The 24,048-nt window shown below is 43.7% G+C and overlaps 1 protein-coding gene across 1 annotated transcript; it reads right to left on the reverse strand.

The window, feature by feature from the left end:
- Positions 1 to 468: 468 nt before the first annotated feature.
- XYLT1 (xylosyltransferase I) lies at positions 469 to 24,048 on the reverse strand (the record flags this gene model as incomplete). The annotated part of the gene is made up of 6 exons (XM_010293048.1): positions 469 to 791; positions 8,967 to 9,300; positions 15,620 to 15,815; positions 19,290 to 19,552; positions 21,540 to 21,716; positions 23,832 to 24,048. Coding segments are annotated over 6 exons (1,510 nt in total), but the record flags the coding sequence as incomplete, so codon positions are not given.

Here is a 24,048-nt window from a genome sequence, read left to right on the forward strand (position 1 = left end):
TAGCCTGCTGTAAGCAACCTCCCCAGGAAGAGTAAGTAGAAGGAAATTTTGCTGTGATTTATTCATGGTAGCAAAATAATGAAAGCCTATGAAACAGCAGAGGTACAGACAAATTTATTTTTAAAAAACACTTTTAGCAGCTGCTCCTTCACTGCCCTCTCCATGGCTCACTGCTAGTGTTTCAAAACCCGCAGAGGTGGTGGGCGCAGTGGCGTATGGTAAAGCTGGGGCCCCATGGGACAGCCGAGGCTGCGAGATGACCGAAGCTGCTCCTGACAGAGCTGATGGAGAGGGCAGTGCCAAAGGCCTTGTCAGAACTTTTTTTTTTTTTTTTAATGAACTATATTGCAATTAGTAACAAAAAAGTATAGATTTCCCTTAGGTTTGTGAAATCTGGTGCGAGAGTCACACATGAGCAAGGTTAAATTCCCTTTTAAAAACCTATGCCAGAGGAGAGCGTACCGGATGCTACCTCAAGCGACCGTCGGGTTTGACGGGGCCCAGCTCAGATTTGGGGTCCGGGCTCAGGGAGCTCCAGGCTGTCTGAGCACAGCCCTGCATGACTGGGCAGGCAGTGGGGCCGGCACTGCAGATGTCCACGGCTGACCAGACGCTGCTGACCAGAGAGTCCACCCAGGCTTCCAGCCGGGTGCCCACGAGCCCCGCATTCCTCTTGGCCTGGTCTACACGGGCGGCACTGATGGGGATATTCAGGACAGGGTTCAAGCCCTGGAAGCTCTGCTCCATGTACGCGTTCTTTGGAGGCCCGCTGTGATACTTCATGGCTTCCTCTGGAAATGCAGAAATAAATCCAAAAGTTAGTGCGTTAAAAAAACACCAAACAAACCTTCAGGATCTAAGGGTACAGCAGCTGAAAAAGCAAAAGTTAGTGGTGCGCTATAGTCCATCTCCCCAGCATTGAGGACACGTGGCATCCCGAGGGCTGGCTGCGCTCAGCCTGTCAGCCCCTCGTGCTCACCACTACGAGCTCCACTCACCACAATGCTCACCTCGCAAGGGCTGCGTTAGCAGGGCAAAGCACTGAGGCTGAAAGCTGCATCGTCCTTATTACCACCACGTACAACCAGCGTCCACAGAGCTGTAGGACACCCAGGCATGACACAGAGCTGTTCAGCACAGCACAACAAAAAGGCAGGCCCAGCCTCAAGGGCATCCCAGCTACGAGCTCCTGTCTGTACCTGGAGCCTGATCAACATGCAACTCCTTCCTAGGAGAAACACACTTTGTGTTCAGGGGAAGCTAATTTTGCCTCTTTCCCACAGAAGCAGCCTGGGAGATAAGCCCCGTGCAGCTGTAGTTACCCTTGTGGACACCCAGGGAAGGCTGTGCTTTGAAATCGGTAACTGGTTCAAGGACGCTTGTGGAAAAGTGGAAAAGTCACAACATTTGATAGCTCAGTCTGCCTCCAAAAACCAGGTGGTGCTAGGACACCCCCACAGCCTTGGACAGACTGGACCCATAGTGAAATATGTGTAGCCCCAGCATCATTCCTGGAAATCCTCCAGTCTTGCTGAGAAAGTATTCTCTAATGACAATTATATTTCAAGCTCTTGTGCTGAATAATGGATCACAACCATTTCCTAATGACACTTTTCTTTGCATTGTGGTTGCTTTCCTTACAGTAGCTTTTCTACCTCAGCGAAATGCAGTATATTGCTCCAAATCTGTAATATTGCTGTAATAATCATTGTGAGGCTGTGATAATGCCTTCAAAGACCTCAAATTGGACACTGTGGGTCTGACCACCCTCATCTAAGGCTGGCTGACTTCTTAAGGTCTGAGAGCAGACCAAGGTGCTGCTCATAAAATCAGAATGGGACCCTCCAAAATGTTCCCTGCGTGGCCCTTGGGAGTAAATTTTCAACCATTTCTTTCTGTCCTCAGCTGACTTCCCGAGCATCCTTGCTCTGGCAGCACAGAGGATAAGAGGATATGTTTCGCTCTGCCAACATACACACTGTCTAGAACACAAAACGGGCCCGTTCAGGGCGCTCCAGGCTAGGAACACCACTGCGCTCGGATAGCGCTTAGAGGCCAGGAATTACATATTCACAGCTACAATTCCCTCCACATGTCCTTGCTGCCTTACACTGAGTCCTTTCTTCCATGCAGAGGACAGTATCTCATGCACTGGCAATAAATCAGTACATTTATTTAGAGGGAAAAGGGACATTTAATTGGAGCTTCGCTGTTACATTTGCAAAGTCTTTAATGTCAAATGTCTTTAACGTACAAGTCCATTACTTCAAATCCCCAATTAAATTAGTTCGGCACATCCCCATCACCATTATGTATCACTTAACTGTTCCTGCATTCATCTAAACTGCTCTTTTAATTTTAAATAGTAGATATGCACCATAACCTCTAGTCAAAATGAGTTTATTCCATGCACATATGTCAGAAGTGTGCTCTGCCAGAGCACTGCCGTTTAAGAAACAGAACAAGTACACATGATTAAATTTCCTCCTTTGGAAGCAATTAAATATGGAAGGCTGTTTGTCAACATATTAATTAAATAGGAACATTCTGAGTAAAAATCCCAAAACAAAGAAGAGCTGGCATTACTAGCAGGATCATCTGATTGAGACAGGCAATTCAGAAAGCTTGTTGAATTAAAGCCTGTTGTGCATGTGTTTAGTGCATGGAACAAGAGAGACCTTTTTTCAGACAAGTAACGGGATGAAATGGAACTTGCTCTTCTGTCTGGCTCAGCCTTGCACTTGCTCCAGGCTTCAGGACTTGGTGGATTATCAGGCCTGGAAGGAGTGAAGCCTACAGAAACTGTAGGAGCCAGTGCTGGAGATGCAGCAGGAGATCATCTTTTGCTCTGAGTCGGTGACCCTTGTTGTTTAAGATCAGTGGGCTGCTTTTGCTAAAATAAGGGTGATAACCTCAGCATCTTCAACAAATTTAAGTTTCTCCACTCTGCTGTTGCTGTAATTGTGTCAGATATGCTGTGCTGCTCACGCCAACACACCGTTGTTCTGGTCTGCACCACTAAGTGACTGCTGTGCTTTGCTCCAGAACGGGCTGCGCTGCAAGGGCTTGCTGGCAGGTACAGCAGCAATGGTATTTAACGGCACTGAAGATAAACTTTTTGAAAAGCCACACATAAATACTAGCAGATAGGAACTGAAAAGACTGCTGAGGACAGTACTAAAGGGGTGCATTAAGGGCTACCGCTGCCCACAGTGAAAATGTGCTTCTCTGATGTGAAATGAGGAAACCCTGACATGGTACTGGTGGGGACTGCTAGGCCTCCCCACAGAACGAACACCCCAAGTGAAGTGCCTGCATGTCCTACAAATAAAGAGCTGGGTAACAGCAATCTGAGTGCAGAGCTACATACACTAATCAGTAGGAGATGCTGAGGATTCAACCCAGAACCCTCTCCTGAAGCCTCCCAGTCTTTGCTGAAAAGTTCACAGGAGGAAGTAAAGAGGATGCTGCTCATCAAAACTATGGCTGATGTGGGATACTCCTCTTTGCATTAAAGGAAAAACAAGAGAGAATGATGACTATATAACTTACAGGGCTGGGACAGGAGAAGGATAGTGTGGATCCCAAGCCCTGAAATGATGCATAAAAGGGAGCTGGAGCTACTGGGTGTGCTTTTAAAGCTGACACTTCAGCCCTTGCTCATGAAAAAACAATGAAGAGGCTTCCCCTATGAGATGTGTGTTTAGACATTTAAATTTGTACAGTTAGAGCAACCAATTCAAAATTAGTTGAATTGCAGACATTGTCAGATTTTTTTGCCAGCAAACACATCCAAATAGCCCTTTGACTTCAGGAGGACATGTATCAATGCAAAATACACCCCATTGACTCTAAACTATAGCTTTAAAAAATTAGTTATTTTTGTCCCTTATTTTTGTTTGCTCTTCACTCTGGGAGGGCACTTTATTTCTCAACTGATTTTTCTTAGTATAACTTCTTCGAACTAAACAGACAGCCTGTAGTGTGCTGCACAGGCTGGGATTTCAGCATTTTTGTGTGGGTTTGCTCTTCATTTTGCAGAAAAAGCAAATGAGTTCAGACAGAGAGTGGGCTAAAGAATGAAGAACGTGGTTACCTTGGTACACATTAAGGCGCTAGACCTGTGGGTTTTTTAAAGCAACACAGAATGTACAGCTTTATTTCTTGAATTGTGTTGAAACCCTCTGGCAAAGAGGTAATTTTTTATTGGCATTTTGTTTGTTTTCTTTTGCAGCAAACAAGACAGTGCTGCATTTGTTCACTGTGAAGCTAATCGACTCCTTGTCAGCTGGATCTGAACTAAATTTCAAAGCAAATCCCTGTCTTCAGGGTTTTTCTCAAAATGACGATTCCAGGGCATGTCTACTCTTCTGCAGCCACGCACTTGCCTGCTGCTATTACTGTGTTTGTCAGGAACATGTCGTGTTACCTCTGGTTAATTTAAAGCAATCACAGCAATTCTGACACAAGTTGCCACCCACTTTATAATGCGTATAGATGCAATTAGAATTGATTGAGCCACTGCCAACAACCAATGGCAAAACAAAGGTTTCCCAGTATATACTTAATTAAGATATCTATAAATATGGATTAGGTTAAAAGGCCTTTGAGATGCATGTGTGCATTGCAGTATGTCTGCTAATGCCATCAAGCCTTTGACAGAGGTGGCTGCAGTTAGAGGGCACAGGGGCCAGGAGCGGGCGTTTAAGGCTCCCTGTCCCGTTGTGGAGCAGCAGAGATCAGAAGCCCCTCGCCCACGACCAAGCTAGGAACCAAACGTGAAAGGTCTCTCTTCACATGAAGGAGAAGGATGGTCTTCTTCACGTGAAGGAGAAGGATGGTCTTCTTCACTGCCCTCCTTGTTTGAAGGAAGAAGAGTTTTATTTATTCCTTTATTTATTTATTTTCAAACCAGTGTTTGGTATCAGCTTGAGGTTTGTGGCTTTTTCTGTCCCAGAAGTGAATCTGCCCACTGGCTCACAGTAACCTATTTAGCTTTAGTGAAACAGGTACTATACATTAAACGCATCACAACTCAGTATTGTCACTCCAGCTGGGAGATCGCTGTGGAAACTTTGCTATGAATATAAACTCGAATTTTAAAATGAAATTGCTTTGGCTTTTTCTCTGCCCCTCTCAGTGCTCCTGGGAGACGTGTGTGATCACACTTGGCATGACTGCTTCACAGGGACTTTGTAGAGCACAGAAGGGTGGGAAAGGGGGATGATGGGGATGCAGAGCCAACCTCTACTGAATTCACTGTTTTCTTAGGAATTGACATCTAGTTGGTAGCTTGGATTATAGTCTGTGAACTGCTGGCTAAATGCTCTGAATTATACCTGTTTGGCTCTGCGTCTCCAGTGCTTACACAGGGGCCCTGGACATCTGGCCTTGAGCCTCCAAACTGCACATAAATTCAGGCTGCCTAAGGCTGCCAGCAAGAAACCCCCATTCCTGTCTATTATCACTGCTACTGATCTTCTCCTTGTTTTGTCTCCTCCACATGTTAAATTCCCTCTCTGTCTTGGCACAATTTAATCCTGGGGCGTCCTGCTGGTCCTTGGCAGCCCTCTGATGTCCTTACAGTAAGCATGGAGTACTTGGCTTTAACACACTCAGCCATATGGTGAGAAACTCAAAATCGCCATTTAGAAGAAGAATAAAACAGAATCTGTCTGTGCAGGATGTAGGGGGAAGGAGACGCTGCTGGAGCAAGTGAACATGATTTCTACAAATGATTTCTCTCACAAATTCACTTAATTTTCGTTTGTTTTTTTTTTTTCTCCAACCAGGCAAACATTTGAAGGCACTCTCAAGCCAGAGGATCTGCTGAAGGCAGAGCTGATCAGTGACACAGCTCACACTAGAGAAAACACAGAGATCTGGATGACTGGAGGGAGAAGAGGAGCAAGAAAGAATAATAGACTTTCCACTGGAAAAGCTTTGTGAGCCTCATTTATAGTGGAAACGCCCCAAACCTTCCAGCATACTCAGTAATTCCATATAAGAACTGATCTCTTTAACTCTTACAGAGCCAGGTTTGAAAAGGTCAATGAAGCTGTGTTTTTAAAACAATTTACATCCTGTCAGTTATCCACATCTGGACACAGTATCAAAGCTGACACCTGCTTTTGATTTCCTTTTATGGTTTTACTTGCATGCACAGACTCTAGGCCAAAATTAATAAATAAATGGGAATAGCAAATGAATAAACGAGCTGCATATGCTGTTTTATAAATGGCTAAACAAAACATCTTTGCTGTAGCTGTCCCATGATTAATTTTTTCATTTTGAATTGTAATAATGAATTTTGAGAATCGTGGTACGGGAATGAGTATGTTTCACTTTGGTTATTCAAAAGAGGACCAAGTGGCTACCTTCATGATGCTGGGAAACTGAAAGCAACTTTGCCTTCTTGTGCTCTGTGCTGAAGTGATGTGTAGATCAGTAATGTTTTAGGAAATACAGTGATTGTTGTCATGTTCATGCTCTTAAGACACAGGATTTTAGTGGCTGCCGCACTGCTGCCAGATCTGTGCAAACGCTTTTTAGAACAACACAGACAAATTACACACAAGACCATGACAGATTTTTATGTTACATGGACTCCAGTTTCTGCATCTGGAGTATATGAGACAGAGGGGGCCAAATCATTATCAAGCAAATGACTTGCCAAGTGGTACGAAATGAATCAGTCTTTCAGAAAGCTTCTGGAGTAGCAAAGTACCTTCCAGAGTAATCTGACAAGGAAGATTTTTTTTCTCTTTTTTTTGGGGGTGGGTGTGAGGGGTATGGTTGGAAGAACACAATTTCAGAGAAATCCCTAATAAAGCATATTCCCTCTTCTGCTGACAACTCCTGCCTAAGTCTGATAGATGTTTTATTTTCAGTGTTAAGACAAGACAATAATACTATCCCTTCATTTCAGAAGATTTTTGGCAGCTTTTGCATTGTTTACAACAGTAACAGAAATTGTTCTTTTAGAAGTTCTAATTCTTCTGTCATACTCTCATAATGCCTTTGTTTGGCAGAAAAAAATATTTAAATAATGAAGTGGTGACAAACTGACAAAAGCTAGAAATCAAAGCTAAATGACAATTGCGTGCACTGAGCACAACAGTGTCACTGAGACAGAAAGCCTTAAAAAACCCAAACAACAGGAATTTGCATTGTAAATACAATTCTGACTACAGTGGAGTGTCACTATCTGCCCTTGTAATTAATTTTCTTCTTTACCTTCATGCCTCAGACATCTGGAGATTATACATCACATCATCGGCAGCAAATCACTCCTGAGGCATTTTTCCTAGATAATACTGTTCCCAAGCTTTGTATTTCATTCCTATAGTAGATTCTAGTTACCATATGAATGAACAGGGCTCTTTAACAAAAAATGTAAGCCATATCTTCTCCCCGTGTATCAGTGGGCAATACAGAGTAACTCCATAATTTCAGTGGAATTATTCCAGATTCAGAGTTTGCACTGAAGGGAGTTTTGCCTTTACACCATAAAGTGTGGGCTCATCGTGAGGTCTGAGACACACTTGACTGTCCACAGGGCGCTCATGGTATAGGGAAAAGCAGCAACGTTGCTAGCTACATGCCACATTTTCCATCCAATTTATGCCTTAACTGTTAAATTAGCAAAGAACATGTAATTAATTAATTTCCAGGAGATGAGTCAGTAACAGCTGTGTTTAGAAGTAGGTTGCTTCTAACTTTAAAAACGTATTTCTTCATAGCCATACGCATGGCTTTTCTTCAAAATTTATCATTGCCTATTGGCTAATAATAGCAGCAGGTTGGTGGTGGTTTAGCTTCCGCTTAAGAAATGATGCCACCAAATGTTAGAAAAAGAAATCGGTAAGTTAGCTCTTCTGCTGAGAAATGTGTAGAATCAAGCCCCTGTTGAGCAAGATAAGGGCTGCATTAGCTCTCAGCAGTTGTCTGGTGGTGTTTGCATTGCAGAAGCAGCACGTTATGCTGGAAGGTAAATGCCTGACTCAGTTTATTTGCTGCCTTGTCAGGAAGAACTTCTGAAAACTTAATAGGATCATTCACGTATCTACCAACTTTAAGATGTATAAAGTTATGAATATTAACACCGGGCAGATGGAAGCACTTGAGCATATTAAGAACAACGGTAAAGATATTCATAGCAACAAACTTGATTTGATCTCACTGAATAAGAAAACGGGTGTGACTACAAAAAATTCTCTCTTCTCCCAGCCCAGTGTCCCCGGCACTGGCTGAAGACTCAAACAATGCTTGTGGCAGTGCGAACTGGCAGCCCGGGAATGACCTCTGTATTTGGATGGCTCCGGGCTGCTGTGGCAGGGAAGAAAATGATTTCTTCCTAAAAAACGTCAGCATGGGTCTCATAGTATGCTTGCTGGGATCGCTGTATCCATAGATCCTTCTGTAACACAACTGCTTGGCATGTACTGAGCAGGTTTTGGCAGGTGTCAGGCAAGAGTGAATGCCTGGACCTGACAATATGTCAGGTGAGCTCTGTCCTAGGGTAATTTTGTCTGATTCAGCATTTTGTGTATTAATGCTTTTATTGTTAAACACACAGACTTTATCAAAATAGCAGTTCAAATATCTGTAACTTTTAATGAGAAAATATAAAAGAAAAGCAGCAAAGTCAATTTTTCTTTCTATTTCTAAATGACGGCTTTTACGGTAGCTGTTAGGTTGTTGAGAGTCTGAAGTTCTCTGGATTCAGAACCGTGCATATTTGTAAGATATAAATAGCCTTTTGTTCAAAGTGGCTGTGTTTTACGGACTGGATACAGAGACTTCCGCTTGTCTTAGTACAACAATTTCTTCTGATGTAGTACCTATAAAATTCCTTTCTTTTACCCTTTTCCAGTACAGTGCTACTTCATTTTTAACAGCAGCATTTGCAGTGAATAAAGACACAATAACTGAATATTATTCCCGTACCAAATTATAAAACTTACCTTGTTTGATAGGCTGCCAATTAGAGAAGGTGAGAGGAGTAACAAGGAATTTGGTTTCAGCTACCTGTACCCAGTGGTGCAGAATTTTTATTGTCCAGACACCGGGTCGCAGGGGCAAATTCAAAGGTGGTTTGTAGTGAGTAAATTCGGCACTGGATTCAATAAGAATATCATATGTTGCTGCAATTACATTAACAGGATCCACCCAAATGACAGTAACGGTGACGTTGGGGCCTTTTCCCCATTTCTGCATGCCAACTGGCTCATCTGTTGGCCCAAGAAGTCCTCCGAAATTCCGGAAAAGCCTTTCCTTGGCGTCCCATTCGGTGCCAATCTGAAATTGAAGACCACATTGCTGCTGCAGTCACCTCTGTAAGTATCTAATGCCCTTACATCAAATACGGGCTCCCAAGACACACAAATCATATTTCATGACATGAATTATGCATACATAACAGGCTGATGGCAACATGACCCAAGATCACAGAATCATTAATGTTGGAGAAGACCTTTAAGATCATCAAGTCCAGCCATTAACCCAACACCACCATGCCCACTAAACCATGTCATGAAGTGCCACGTCTACGTATTTTTTGAACACTTCCAGTCATGGTGACTCCACCACCTCCCTGGGCAGCCTGTTCCAACGCTTAACCACTCTCTCCGTAAAGAAATTTTTCCTAATACCCAAGCTAAACCTCCCCTGGTGCAACTTGAGGCCACTTCCTCTCGTACCATCGCTGGTTACTTGGGAGAAGAGACCAACACCCACCTTGCCACAACCCCCTTTCAGGTAGTTGTATAGAGAGAGAATATCATAATGTGTACACAAACTGAGAGACAACCTTGAATGCTAGGCTTGTTTTTTTGGTCCAGTTCACTTTTGATTGATGTAAAGGTTTTCTTTACGTAAAGAGTGACGTAACAGGCTACAGCAGCTCTCCTTTTCCTCCACATGGAAGCAGTCAATAAAGGACCAAGCCTGAACACAGGCTATGCATAGAAAAAAATACAACCCATCATCTCCTGGGTCATGAACATGTGTGATACATTTGAGAGACGGTTCCTGCAAATGAAACCTACCCAGTTACTCCTAAGGGCAAGGAAGAGGTTTTTGCTGACTTTAGGAGAAGTCACATCAGGTCCTTTACTACAATCTATCCATGAGATGCTGTCTCCTTGCACTCCCTGCCTGCCTGATGTGGAAAGCTATTTCTGGTAAACTCTTTTCTAACTGTCATAACAGTGAGATTATTTTTTATTTATTCACTAACTAATAGTAAAGCAGTTGATTCATGATCTAGTGTAAATATTTAATGGACCTTTCTTTATCCTAGAAGCTTTCATATTTCACTGCTCTTTATATGAATTTTAATGGTTCACCCATAACCCACGGGATGATACAAACTTACAAGCTGTTGCCATTAATACTTGTACACTACTGAAAATAAGCATCTCTAAACAGATAGCATGATAATGTAGTAACTGGCATTCTTGGGACAACTGAAAGACATTTTGCTATCCCAGCAGTATATCTAGCATGCTCTTATCAGGCTGACCATTAACGAACCATAAATTCTTAAGAAGGCAACCTGGTGGACTGCAGTATCGAAGGCTGCATATTTGCTTTTTGAGGAAGTGCCCACCTCGCTTGTCCGATGAGGTCCTGTACACATGATCTCAAATCAAAAGTGACCAATATCAAACAAAAAGATTTGAGGGACCCCATGTGAAGTGAAGAACAGGAGAACCCCTTGGCTCCTTATGGCATGCAGACATCTGATGTCATTCCTTGGAGAGACATACAGATGTTTTGGCCAGCCGGGTACTGAACACCCTCATAGTCCTTCAGGTCTTTTTTGTCCTTAATCTCCCAACAAACAGTGTAGATGATCTAAGAGTTGATTTGTTCCCTATACAGAAACCATGGGATTCTCTCAAGCGGTCTCCAGAGGCCCATGCACACACAGACAGGATCCCCTCTTCCAGCACCTGTGGATATTGAAGATTTCCCCAACACAGAGTTGTCTTTGTCCCTAATCTTCACCTCACACAGGCATAGTCACAACCTGCTTTCCTGAAAGCATAACAAATAATTGTAGCTCTTTTGCTTCAGAGATTTGTCTTCTAGATTTCATCTCATTTGATGAAAATAAGTCATTCCAATATAATGCCCAAATCCCCCCAAATACGTAAAACGTAACAATTACCTGATGCCTACTACCACTGATACCTGTACTGGAAACTGTCCAGTCCCCAGTCCCTTCTAAATAAATCACTGTGTTGGCAGACAAATTACAGGAGGACTGAAAGCAAAAAGCCACCAGACCAGCAGAATAAAATCCTACCATCCTAAATCCATCTGTCATCATACAAATTCCTCCTGTTGGACTATAACACTGCAGATTATGAGACAAAATGAGCCTTCCAGTACTCTGCAATCAACACAGCAGAGTCGCTGGTATTTCACAGATATTTCACCTAGCGCACCAGCTAATCAAACCAGACAGCGCAGCCCAGATATCAGACCCAAGCATCGACTGCCTCGAGGAGCTGTCAGTGCATACTCTCCTGACAAGACTGACTGAGTATGTATGGAAATAAGCTGAGAAAGAAAATTTCCTGACCGGATCTTATTATCTGCTCCTCCAACCTGCACTGACTGTGGCCATGTTACATCTACCACAGCTCAAGAGACTTGGAAATAATAAAGCCACAAGGTGCGAAACAAATCTACACCCCGCTGGGCAAAGAAAACCCTACAAGGAAGCTCTTTCCACCACATTCAATATTTCTTACTGAAGAACTCCTCAAAGAAAGCTTACACCGTCCTCAAAAAATTAAACTTTCATCCCCGACATACAACTATGTCCCTGTCTTTAGTTTCTCATCCCTGGAAAAGGAAATCAGAAAGTTACAACCCCCATGCTCCAACCTCCAGGTGACATTGCTCAACAACCAGGCTGCACAAAAGATGTTGAGATGTGTTCATATGCACAAAGGTTTATTAGAGTAGAATAGAAGAGCAAAGTTTGCTTTTGGGGAAAAATTATAACAAAATTGTTGGCTGGTTGTTAAGCTTTGTACAGGCATGTTACTGGGTTCTCTAATGTAAACTGAAAATTAACAGCCAAAGGGCAGGAGAAGAGGCGGAGGAAGGGACAATTCTCATGCTGGTGGCAATCGCTTTCCATGACAGCCTGCCACAACACCACTGTCAGGGTGTGCAGGTCCATGAAAACACCACCACAAAAACAAGGAGAAAATACTGCCACAGAGCAGGCCCTCAGCAGCACAAAGGCAAGGCACCTGGGCACCCTGCACCACCCCGCATGCCCCAGCGCCGGGGCGCAGACCAAGACAAGGTGCTGACACTGCCTGGGGCTGTGCACCACGGGCACCTTAGGGAAGCGAAGGGCCGGGAGCTGCACGCATCTATTTACAGGATCTGCTCTTTATGTCCAGTTTCCAGCTGGGGGACGTACTTTCCCATGCTGCACAGCTTACAGTACAAACTGGTTTTAGAAGCACAGTATTTTAGCGGGAATTTTACTTAAAGCACTAGTTAGAGGCTTATGCCTCTTCCCTTGAACTCTACACAGCTGACTTCCCGGTACCGAGATCTCCGATTTTACAGGCCAAGAGATGCTACAGTCCTATAGTATATTTCACAGCCCCTTACAACATTGTAAGTAGGCTTTTGCTTTCAAAAGGAGTACACAAAGTATGGGATGGAATCAAACAGTAATGAATATCTCATAAATTATGAAGGGATGTGGCACAGAAACTGACATTTTCCACATCATTATTCTAATCACTGTGATTTTGAGCTTCAAGAGCAGGCACTGTGCATGGGGTATGTTTGGAAAGCTGGAACTCTCTCATTGGCTTAAAACTCCTGTTTCTATCTCTGTTCAGTCCCAAGATAAAATTTTCCCAAGATAAATTATGCCTTGATTATGCGTTTGTGTCTCATTGCTCACCACAAACAGGACCATTAGGTTCACACAATGCACACTAATTGCCTGCCACCTAGTTTATTTTATTCTCTGTGATGAATCACAAGTCTTAACAAGACCAGAAATGAACTTAGTGTTCAACTGATACACGCTGAGCTGAGACTTTCAGTACTGTACAGCAAATCAATGCTCTGCCCTCCATGTAAAAGTTGTCATGAACCCAGGCTGGTAGGATACATACTGTGTGCACTGTGCGCAAGCCAATTTTAGGAGGTGTGGGAGTTTCATGCTTGGAAATCTTCTCTCGTGGATTTCCTGTAAGTTTATTTTATTTTACTCAGCCCAAGACTTGAGTGCAGGAGCCATGTGCCATTGAAACACTATCATTAACCCCACTGGCCCTTAGGCAGCCCGGTCGGCTGATTTTTCTTCTACTTGTCTTTACATGGTGTATGGTGAAGTCTGCTATTTGGGAAGCAAAGTCTGAGAAGCAAAGCAAAGCAAAGGAGCAGCAGGCAGGAAGGGCTGACTGGAAAGATCCTACTGTCTCCGCTGCAATTTGAGTTGTGTGTCAGGGTCACAAATACACCCGGGAGCACATTAAACATGGCATATTTGTGCTGTTCCTGTCGGTCCCGCTGGTGTGAGCTGGGAGAGGGAAGAAAGCTAAAAAGGCCCCAATTTAGTTTTAAATTTCTGCCAGATCATGGCGTGAAAGCTGTTGAAAAAACAGCAGTTATATGTCCCAATAAGCACAAATCTTAAGTTTCTTTTCTGGTGCTTAACCTGTGAACATCGATGTCCTCATCTTAGCTGAACTGCTAAGTTTGTTTTACATTTGCTGGACTTTGACAAAGAAGTGCCATTTTAATAAGCAGTAGCAGTTCATAAGCTTTCCAGCCACACTGAAGCTGAAGAGGTTAATGCTGGATTTATACCAGGGTAACTGAGAGAATAATTTGGCTCAGAGGCAGGGATGCCTGCAGGCCAAGGGAAGGCAGAAAGTAAAATAAATAATTAAGAAATTATTTACTTTGTACCTCCTGGTCTTTTAAAATATGAATCATCTATGAAAGGAGAGGACCTTTAAAGCATTTAGATGAGAAAAAATAATGAAAACAAGTAAGCAGCTACCAAAACTCTTTCTGCACGTTTCAACTAGAAGAAACTGTTTCCTTAGCCTGAAAAAAAGCTCACCAGTGATTAAATCCTTCCCATGCTTTGCACTTAGACGGCTTCACTGCAGCAGCAGTTCCTACAGGGCTGCTTACAGACCAGCCGTGGTCTATGAAGCCGTGAGGAGCGGCTCATTAGTCCCATGGGATTTGGGGATCCTCCCTGCAGGGCGACAGACTCCACAGAGCTGTGGGCACAGTGTGGCGACAAGGCTACTGACATGCCGCCGCTTCCCCATCAGGGGAGGCTGGCACTGGGCACTGCTGCTCCGGGACATCTGTCCATCAGGCTCACGGTTGCTGCAGGGCTGGTTTTAGGGAAAAAAGATTTGGTTCCAATGCACTGGGGCCAGGGGGAACCTGCCAAGTGGCCAGTGAGTAACTTCTGGTCCCAAGTTTTTTCTTCTCTACAAATAAGATGAAGTCAGATGTATTCTTTCTAACAATTTTTGAGTTCTAGAACACTAAGATCAACATACTTGTCATCATACAATTAGAAAAAACTCTTCCTGCTGCCAGCCCGGTTGCTTTCAGAAGAAGGACCCAGAGCAGGCATCAGGCCAAAAGTGAGATTCAAAGTACCAAATAAACAGCAGAAGTACTCCTACAAATCACAAGAATTAAAGCTTGTATGATCATTTATCACTGCATGAAATGGCAAGCCTACCATCAGACACATTGATAAATGAAACATACTTTCCATCCATCTCTTTAATAGCACATTAGTGTCGTGGAGTTGCCATGCACACCAAAACACTGAATCCTACCTAGGCATATCTTAATTGCCCAAGAAGATGGTAATTTATGGGCTTGGCCATAATGACTAGAACACATTTGTTCAATCAATTTTATACCTTAATTGAAATTTGTGGCTTAACAAGAAAAATCATGAAATTAACTGCTCAGACAGTTGTATCTTTAAAACAGAACACAGATGTCGGGTTCTATTAGTGGTCAACTTTCCAGATATATTTTAGAGTACATTTTTTACACTCTGTGTCAGATCCTGAGACAAATTCCTAGAAGAAATAACAGGATTTGTGGGAAATCTCAGCCACTGCTGTGATAATCTTCTCTTTCGTGTTACAACATCAATATTCTGCTCACATGTTGCATCAGTGCCTGACTATCACTAATTTTATGAGGGTTTCTTCAGCATACTCTTGAGAGGAACTGAGCTGCAGAAACATGGCATTTTTTCCAGGTGTATCTCGTAGCACTCACAAAAAATCAAAATCACGAAACTTTTAAGTTACTGAGCCCCTTTTACAACAGTACATGCCCTCAGTTTGTTCTTAAAACAAGAGGGAGTGAGGACACTCAATAACATAAGAAGAGAGGAGTGACCACAGATCTAAACTGGCAACAGTGTCTCCTTCAATGAGGAGGATGTGCATTACGCTAGAGAGCCACTCTCACCTAAAAATTACATGGAAATACAGTTCCAAAGGCCACTGAATTAGTATGCAATCGCTCCAGCGGCACGTGGTATTTGGCATGGGTGGCTATGAATACTTACCTCTGAGAACTGTAACCTTCCGAAATCGCTTGGTGGACTTGCGATCTTGAAGACTTTCTTTGGCATCACCCACGTTTCCAAAGTTTCTAGTTTACTGACAGCCAGATTGGTTGCATGGTGTCTGATTAGGAAGCCTTGGAAACGGTCAGCAAGGAAGTAGAGGTGGACAGAAACTGGGTGGCCCATGGGGTAGTATCTGTAAAACAGCGCGCGCACACACACGCTCATCAGTTACACAGAAGAGAGACATGAAATCTCCATTTACTTGCAGCTAATGGCTTAAGAAGCATTAATTTCAACTAGAAAATTCACTGTTGTACATTAAGAGATTTCAAATGCGTTCTTGACTCATTATCAAATATTCTTAGGCTGTTCCGATTACCCTGAAACATAAAAAATGTTACTGAGAATGTATGCTCATTTAGAACATATTCACAGCTCTAAGCTCTTTACGAGATACCTCTGCGTGCCAGAGAACTCCCCTCCCTCACTACCTCTTCTGGGTACAAAGCGCCAGCCAGAGATACACGCTGTTGGGCCGCAGCACCGCTTGCTGGGACAAGCGATGTTCAAGAAACGTGTCTGCTGCTCCCGTCAGGTGGTCTTTTTTTTTGCCGGCAGCGGGTTAGTCCCTACAGGCGCCGGGCACCGGCAGAGCCTCCCTCGCCTGCGGGGGACAGCAGAGGGTGCTGCGGGGCCGGGCAGGGCGGGCTGATGCCCCGCTCCGTTCCCTGCGCGTAAATCTCATCTCCAGCTCTCCAAGGGCAGTGCGCTGGCGGGTGGCACTGCAGCGAAGGACACCAGGATCCGGTCCCCATTTTAGGTCTCCTTTATTTTAGGAATTAAACGTCACATTCCTTAAAGACTTCAGGCTGGTTTTGCCATGGAGTTTTTACTCATCATTAAAAATAAACTGAAAAAAGGTCAAACAAACAGGAAAAACCTTTCATTGGGAGATTTGGAAGCCTTCAGTTACAGTTCAGATTTAAAGACATTGTAGTCATGGTTTCAAATAATTAAAATTTACGTTCAGTTGTCTGCTATAGTCTCAGAAACATCTGTAATGATGTTTTTGTACGTATGGATGCATAAATAATTAAAAACATGTTATTCATAGCTCTGAAATCAAGTATTTTGCTACTTCACAGCGCTGACATTAACTGTGAAACAGATGTGTTTGCAACACATTTAAAACCAACCAGTATCACACCTTCCCAGTCAAGTCAGCAAAGTCCGACGACTCATGCTAGTTACTACATCTCAAGACATAAGCACTAAGAGGAGCTGACCGAGAAGGACTTTCCCTTACATGAAACCACCAACACCCAGAAGGAAGTCTCTAGAGCTCGAGAAATAAACATAACAAGACGGGGCACAAACAGGGCCAGCACTGATGGACTGAGCAAAACCACAGCAAAACTAAACAGCCAATACCAGCAACAATCTGACTTCTGTTCTGAGTACTGAGGCCTCCTGCTTTATATGTGTGCAGCAGCAAATATTTACAATATCCTTGAAACAGTCTGAGTAAATTGTCTCTTGGCAGCAGTGAGTAAAAATGCCTAGAGATGGAGAGAAATAAATTAAATCTCAATCACACATTAATGTTGCTTCCACTGAAGATGCTGCTACGCAATCTAATTTGGTAGCAGCGCAGTCTGCAGGGGCACGGCTTTCTGAGGCTGAGAGCTAGCCCTTGTTAGAGAAGCGTGCACGGCAGCTTCTCCTACAGAAGTCTCCCGGGCTGCTGCGGGTGGCAGCATGGGATTGACTCCAAATGCGATCCGAAGCGGTGGAGGCTCTCCTCGCAGTGCCTGCAGCAGTGCGAAACGAGCTGGGGTGGTGACTGCAGTATCAGCTAACCCCCTGCTGCTGTTAGCCCTAACAGCAGAGGCAATGCTGTCGAGGTGCTCGGCCCAAATAAATCCCTGCCATTACCGCGTTAGAGACATGCAAGATCGCGAGAGAGAAAGAGGAAGTGTGTACACGCATACACCTAGAAAGACCACACAGTATCAAGACAGAAGAGATATGAATCATAAACCTGAGGATTATCCACCTTTCTGTGATTTAAATTGGATGCTGACTCACAGTGTTTTGAGAGGGCTCAGGCAGGTATGAAAATGAAGCCTCCACTCCACATCATTGCTTGCAATTCCTCCCTGCACTGTTTCGTGAGGCTCCAGCCTACTGTAAAGGAGCCATGCTTTATCCCGGAGACAGCTGCAATCAGCGGTGGATGACATGGCTTCCCTATCTATAATCTGAGCAAGCTTGAAAAGCACCTTGAGTTCCTGTGCTCCCCAGAAATGAAACTGATTATTGATATAAATCATCATCAGAACACTGATAGGAATAAGCACAAAAGTAATTGTCAAATTATTTCAGTACTGGTTATACATAGCTCCCCTCCTCTCTGCTAGCTTCACTCTGCACAACAGATGACCCAGGACTTCTTTAGGTCTGCCTTTATTTTATACAAGGAAGGCATGCTACTAATGATTATTTCTATGTAATTGATCTTTTATTGCTTTGCACTGGTAACCTTTACTGGCAAAGCTATAATAGGAATCTGGATCACTTATTGCCACACCTTTCTAAATGGGACGTTGCTCAGCACTTCCATGACTAAGTAGGAAGGTCAAGGAGCATTCGGTTCCCTCTTGAGAACACAAGAGGGGCAAAGTCCATCCGTCAAAGCACAAGGAGTGTCTTCAGTATTTGCTGACTTAGGCTGTATGTGTTTTCTATTAGGATAAAAAAGGCAGGGTCCAAAAAATACATTCTGAAGAAGGAATTAAGAGACTGTAAAGTAAGACTTTAAAAGATGAATCCTCTCTGCTTTGAACGTAAACAGCTTCACGTGTTTGCAGGCAGCAAACATCTACCGTGAAGAGAGCCCTTTCTGTGCAAGTCTAACTCCAGGAATTCTTCCTTCAAATCCCTTTTAAACTGAATTCTTCTTTGCTAGGCTTATAGGTGAAACAGGAAATCAAGAATATAGGGGGGTTTCCCCTTTAAAGAATAAGGACCTTTATTTGATTTTTTTATATATATATATTTTTTTATATATATACATACATACCTTTTTTTTATTTGATGCTAATGGATCCCACCAGTTGCAACACTTTTGGCACAGACAGCTGTACCAAGCAGGCAAACTGAGCTCAAGCAAGTAGTTCTCTGTAGTCCATGTACGCACCCAGGGGAACAAACAGCCAAGGACCATTAACCTGCCTGTGTTCAGATTAATTCTGAAATCCTGTCCTCTGCTTTTGGTAAGCATAATAGAGGTGAACATGACCTCTGCTGCAATCACATAGAGGGTTTTGGAGCTGCGGGTATAATACACTTGCTGAAATTAATCAAGAAAACGCAGCAGTGGGGGTAGCACTGCCCAACTGGATCCTGTCCGTCTTCATCAGGCTGGAGAGGAGCTCCTTAAAAGTGCAGCAAACAGGTCACATAATCTCAACCCTGAATAACCAATGCTTTATTATGGGCATAAATACTCCTGGAAATAAGCAATGTACACTTGCAGCTGCCTGGCCCTGTTTGTGACAATATGCTCCAGCCAGCACAGCCAAGTAGATGAACCTCTGCCAGCGCTCAGCAGTCCAGTCTGTGTTCCCTGACACACCCAGAAAAAGAAAGACAGGCTCAAACTAACCGGCAGCTGTTGTCTCCAGCAGCGTGGAACGAAGTCTCGGCTCTCCGCAGGCCCAAGCGGGAGAACGCATGGTACATGGTGAGGGCGACATCGCTGAGGGTGTGCACGCCATCAGGCTCATCGTAGACGTTCTCCCAGTATGAGCGGAGGCCCGGTGTGCCAGACGGGTAGTTGCCGTACAAGTAGTAGTCCAACTGGCCAATTATCTCTTGATTCACTACAGCTTCAAATTTGCGGGCAAAGAAAGTTGGCCTGGCAGTCTGCTGTGGTGATACGAAAGGAAAACACACTGGAGTGAGTTCCCACCTTCAGCCACGACACTTTGTCCTAAGCAATGGGTTGGAGTTGAGGACATGAACTGGTTCTTCCCATGAGCGAAGCTGACTTAAAAGGTCACATTTGTGACCATTTGTCCCTAACAGCGTCGTTAAAATGCAGACAAAAACCTACATAATTACTCAATGAAAATGTAGCTGTGCCAACCGCCTCGTACCAACAGCCACCCCCCGCTGCTGTGCTCTGGAAGGCTCTCCAAGTGCCAGAGGGTGGGGAATGCTCCCTAAACCACCGCCTGGAGACAGCACAGCACTGGCACGTTATTCGTGGTCCGGCAGGGAGCAAAGCGTCCTGTGGCACAGGGGCTCAGAAGAGGCAGTGCAGCATTTTGCATGTATGAATTTGCTGCTACCAGATGGTAAGAGGACTCTGGGAGAGGTGCCATCTGTGGCTGAGGTTTCTCAGCTTTTGATAGCTCCCATACAGATTTTTCGCTCTGCATTTGGCACAATCTTGGGTATAGTACCAGTTTATATGCTACTCAACTACCATTAGCTTTTAAAAAGCCTTTGCTTTGCCTATTTGAGCACGAGTTCTGAGGTGCCGAGGAGTTCAAAAGTGCCCCAGACGGTTGAAAAATTCCCTTGAGGATGCTCAGTTTTACTCTGAGATGGCACATGCTGTGGGCTCTCTGATCTCCTCCTCTGCAGCTTGCTTTGTGCCTTCGTGGGAACCACGAGCAAGCCTTCTGGTGCCATGTGTTCATCTGAGGGGCTTTCTCATTAGGCAAGTGTCAGAAGTTGCCTTTACATCTATTCTAATTTTGAATTTTCCCTTGCAGCTCAGTTTACCTGATTGTTTTCTGAAATGTCATTGTGGGTTGTTTTCCCAGCCTGGAGCAGGTCAGCCTCTGCAGACTGGCAGGAGTTTTTTTAAGACTTGACATTCATTCTGTGCTGGAGTCTTCCCTGGGATTGGTGTTTGGGGCAGCAAAGCCTCTCTTAGATAATGTCTCATTTGCTCTTTTTGTGAGTGCCTGTGTCACTGACTTCAACTGCGCCTGGTTAGCAGCACATTACAATAAAGAAAAGATCTCTGTTTTGGACCACTCATCATTTTTGTGCTGTAGGGTAACACATTCCCCCTCCCACACAAAGCCTGAACAAACATGCTTTATGCAGAGAATCCTGAGGAACTGCAGGGATGGAATTGCAAATCTGGTGACCTTGAAACAAGCACTTGTTCATTCTTAATAGAAGATACACAGGCCAGATACAGTCTGAGACCAAGTGCACCCTTGAGCACAAGGATTTGCTCACATGTCTGCCTCGAGGAAACTATCACAAAGGAACCGGTTAAACTTTTTAAGGCAGTCCTGCCAAGCCTGGGTGATTGAAACCTCATGACTCTGGCCCCAAAAACCACAAGATAAGCTTAGATATAATAATGTTGATGAATATAATCACAAAAAACAATTTGCCTTGTGCTATGTAAGCCTCTAGCAGTCACTCTAGTCAACTTTCAAGCTTTTTTCAAAGATGAAAACCACTGCTTAACAATGAAAGCCAAGAGCCTCATGAAATCATGAAAGCACCTGAGCTGGAACTTTGGAAAAAACTCTTTGCAATAAATTCACAAGAGTTACCAAGTAATATTGGTACAGTGAGAGATGTGTCAAGATTCCCTCCTTTCTAGCACAGCATATGTACCAGTGCCAAGTAGCCCAAAGAGCGGCTTTGTGACCTTACCACGCAGTAGTTAAGTCTCAAGGGCCAAAACACAGGAGAGCCAATCTTTTTTTCTCCTGAAATTAAGAGCAGAGCTTCCTCACACCTCTTTCTCCACCTTTCTTGATGGGGTAAAATGTTCCCTTCCCACTCCCTGCTGCAGCCATGCAGCCAGACAGCTCTCCACATCCCAGCAGAGGGGGAAGAACTTCTTTGCAGGTATCAGAGAAGAGACCGCTTCAGTTACCTGGAATCGGTGGAAGTCTGCTGGTTTGAAGTCATTAGGCGAACAGCCACACCAGTCAACAATGTGCTTGTACTGACACTTGCAACCAAGTTTACGGTTCCAGTTTGTGATGCGCAAGTTGTTGTCCACCATGGAGTCACAGTATGGGCTATTTTCCAGAACAGTGTGAAAGAAGGACTGCAAGAAAGACAGAGCAGATCAGTACATTCAGCTCCTCAGACTTCCATTTTCTCCTTCACTTCAGCCCACGGACCTGAACCTAACGCAGGTGACTTGTTTTCTTTCAAAATGACAGAATTAACAAGCTGTATTGTTCTGCCATATATGAAAAACACTCTACATGTATGCATTCCATAGGGCATGAAAAAAATGACAACACACTATACACCCAGCCAAACTGTAATAACATACAGCTTAGGCCTTGCTACAATAACCTGGCACAGAATAATTGCACTTCTGCAATGACCAGCTTTGGGCATTGGGAGTCCAAAGGACTCCAGGAAAGGCACCAGCGGCAGCAATTATTTTATTTTTATTTTAGCTGTATGATCAATTCTAGGGAATTCCCATTATTTCTCTTCTGTAAGTTACTCTCTGGTCTAACAGATTTAGGACTATTTTCCTGTGCAATTTGTTAACATATCTCAAGTTGTTTCCTAAGACAATTCTCAAACCTTCACCATCACCCTGGTTACTGTGAAAAAAACTACAGTCTCAGACAGCTCTTCTGTGGGTGTCTCTATCCCCAGCACTCTGAAATGAATTGCTAGTTGAATGGCCTTGTTCTGAAATATACAGTTCACCCCAGGCACCAGAAGGACATTCTGCCTCCTGCAATTACATCTGAAATCGTAAGTCTTTATTTGCCGACTCAAGGCAGCAAGGAATTCCTATTGGGCTATCCTAATTATATCATCATAATATCAGCTATTACATAAATCATGTGTAATGGGGACTGATATAGCAGGTCAACAGGTCAGTGAAGGCAGGGTGATTTTGAGAAACCAGCTGTGTAACTTGCAAAGAAAACCTTGTAGAAAGAAGCTGTGGAGTATAATCAAATTTAGCCCTCTAAGAGATGATTTTTGGAGCAGCAACTTCTCTTTAAAATCAGCAATAGTAAGGCCTATAAATAACTAGCACAGCATTAGAATGGCTAGCCCCCAAACAATCCCCCTACCCTTTTTAATGTTAAATGACAGCCCAGTGAATATGGATTTCATGCTTGAACTGTTTGGTTAAACCCATAAAGGCATCCATTCTCATTCAAGCGAGAGGAAAAAAAAAAACCCTACCCAATTACCCATTGCCCTGTGTCCTTTTATAACTAATACAGAAATTTCTCCTAGATAATGGATGAAAAGGTTATCAGAGCTGAGAGAAAAGGTGATTTTTAACAGAAATGGGATTAAAGCAAGATTATTCAACATGTGTGTGGAATAATAAACCCTTATCAAAAGATGACAATCGCTGCACTCCACTGCAAGCTAATAAGCCTAGATTTGCAAGATCAGTCTCATCGACCCCTCAAAATGTTCAGGGGCTACTAGCGAGGAAGGAAGTTCTCGTTTATAAGACAGTCATTAGGTCTTCCTTGGGCTCCCTGCATGCTACATACCCTGGGAGCAGAGCCGGACAAGCCGGGGAGCAACGTACCTGCTGAGGCTGGTGTAGCACAGCCTGACAACCCGCCAGGCTCTGTGCTCTATTTGTAGATAACGCACATCTCCCTGACACACTGCTGCATGCTAGACGAAAACCCATCCTGGTGTGCACTCCCCTTCTGCATCACTTGTAGCTGGAGCGATTCCTGAGTGATCTAAATGATTTGTGACTATGCCTTCTAGCTTAGTTTTGAACGGAACAATAAACCTTTGTTTGTAGGTTTTTTATTTTTAAAGAAAAGGGCTAGATAATAGCAAGGAAAGCTACTTATGAAGACAATTCGCCATCTCTAATAGCCTTCAAAGGCTTTGTGGAGAAACAATTTGCAGGCAAAAGGCAGCTGGATTTTTGGTTGTTTAGTAATAGATTAATAGGCTTAGAAGTATAAAACAAAGCCACTCCTTGCAAAAAAGTCCCACAAACAAAGAAAGCAACTAAACAACTGCAAATGCTGTTCTAACACTAAAGGACTTGCTCGTTATGGGAGTAAAATTCTCATTACCCATTGTATGATGATCTAAAGCCCACCGAAATCAGGTGAAAGCCCCTCAGACTTCAGTGATCTTTGGGACAAGCACAAATGTTGCAGTTTTGAACACAGAGAGGAATTGCTTTGAATTCACATACCTCAGCAGGAAGCAACGTGTAAGAGTAAAACCTCTTCATCTTTGTTACCAAATCATCATTAGAAAAAGTGACATACTCCACAAACTTCCTGTTCAGGAGAAACCAGTCCGACCCTCCATCGACTGCGATTCCTTCTGGGATCCTCCGGTCCCCGAGGCGCCACATGTGAGTATCGCATTCCAGGAAAAGCCGATCCAGCCCTTGTTTTCTGATAAAT

The sequence above is a fragment of the Phaethon lepturus genome, unplaced genomic scaffold (assembly GCF_000687285.1).
Source record: "Phaethon lepturus isolate BGI_N335 unplaced genomic scaffold, ASM68728v1 scaffold12548, whole genome shotgun sequence".
NCBI lineage: Eukaryota > Metazoa > Chordata > Aves > Phaethontiformes > Phaethontidae > Phaethon > Phaethon lepturus.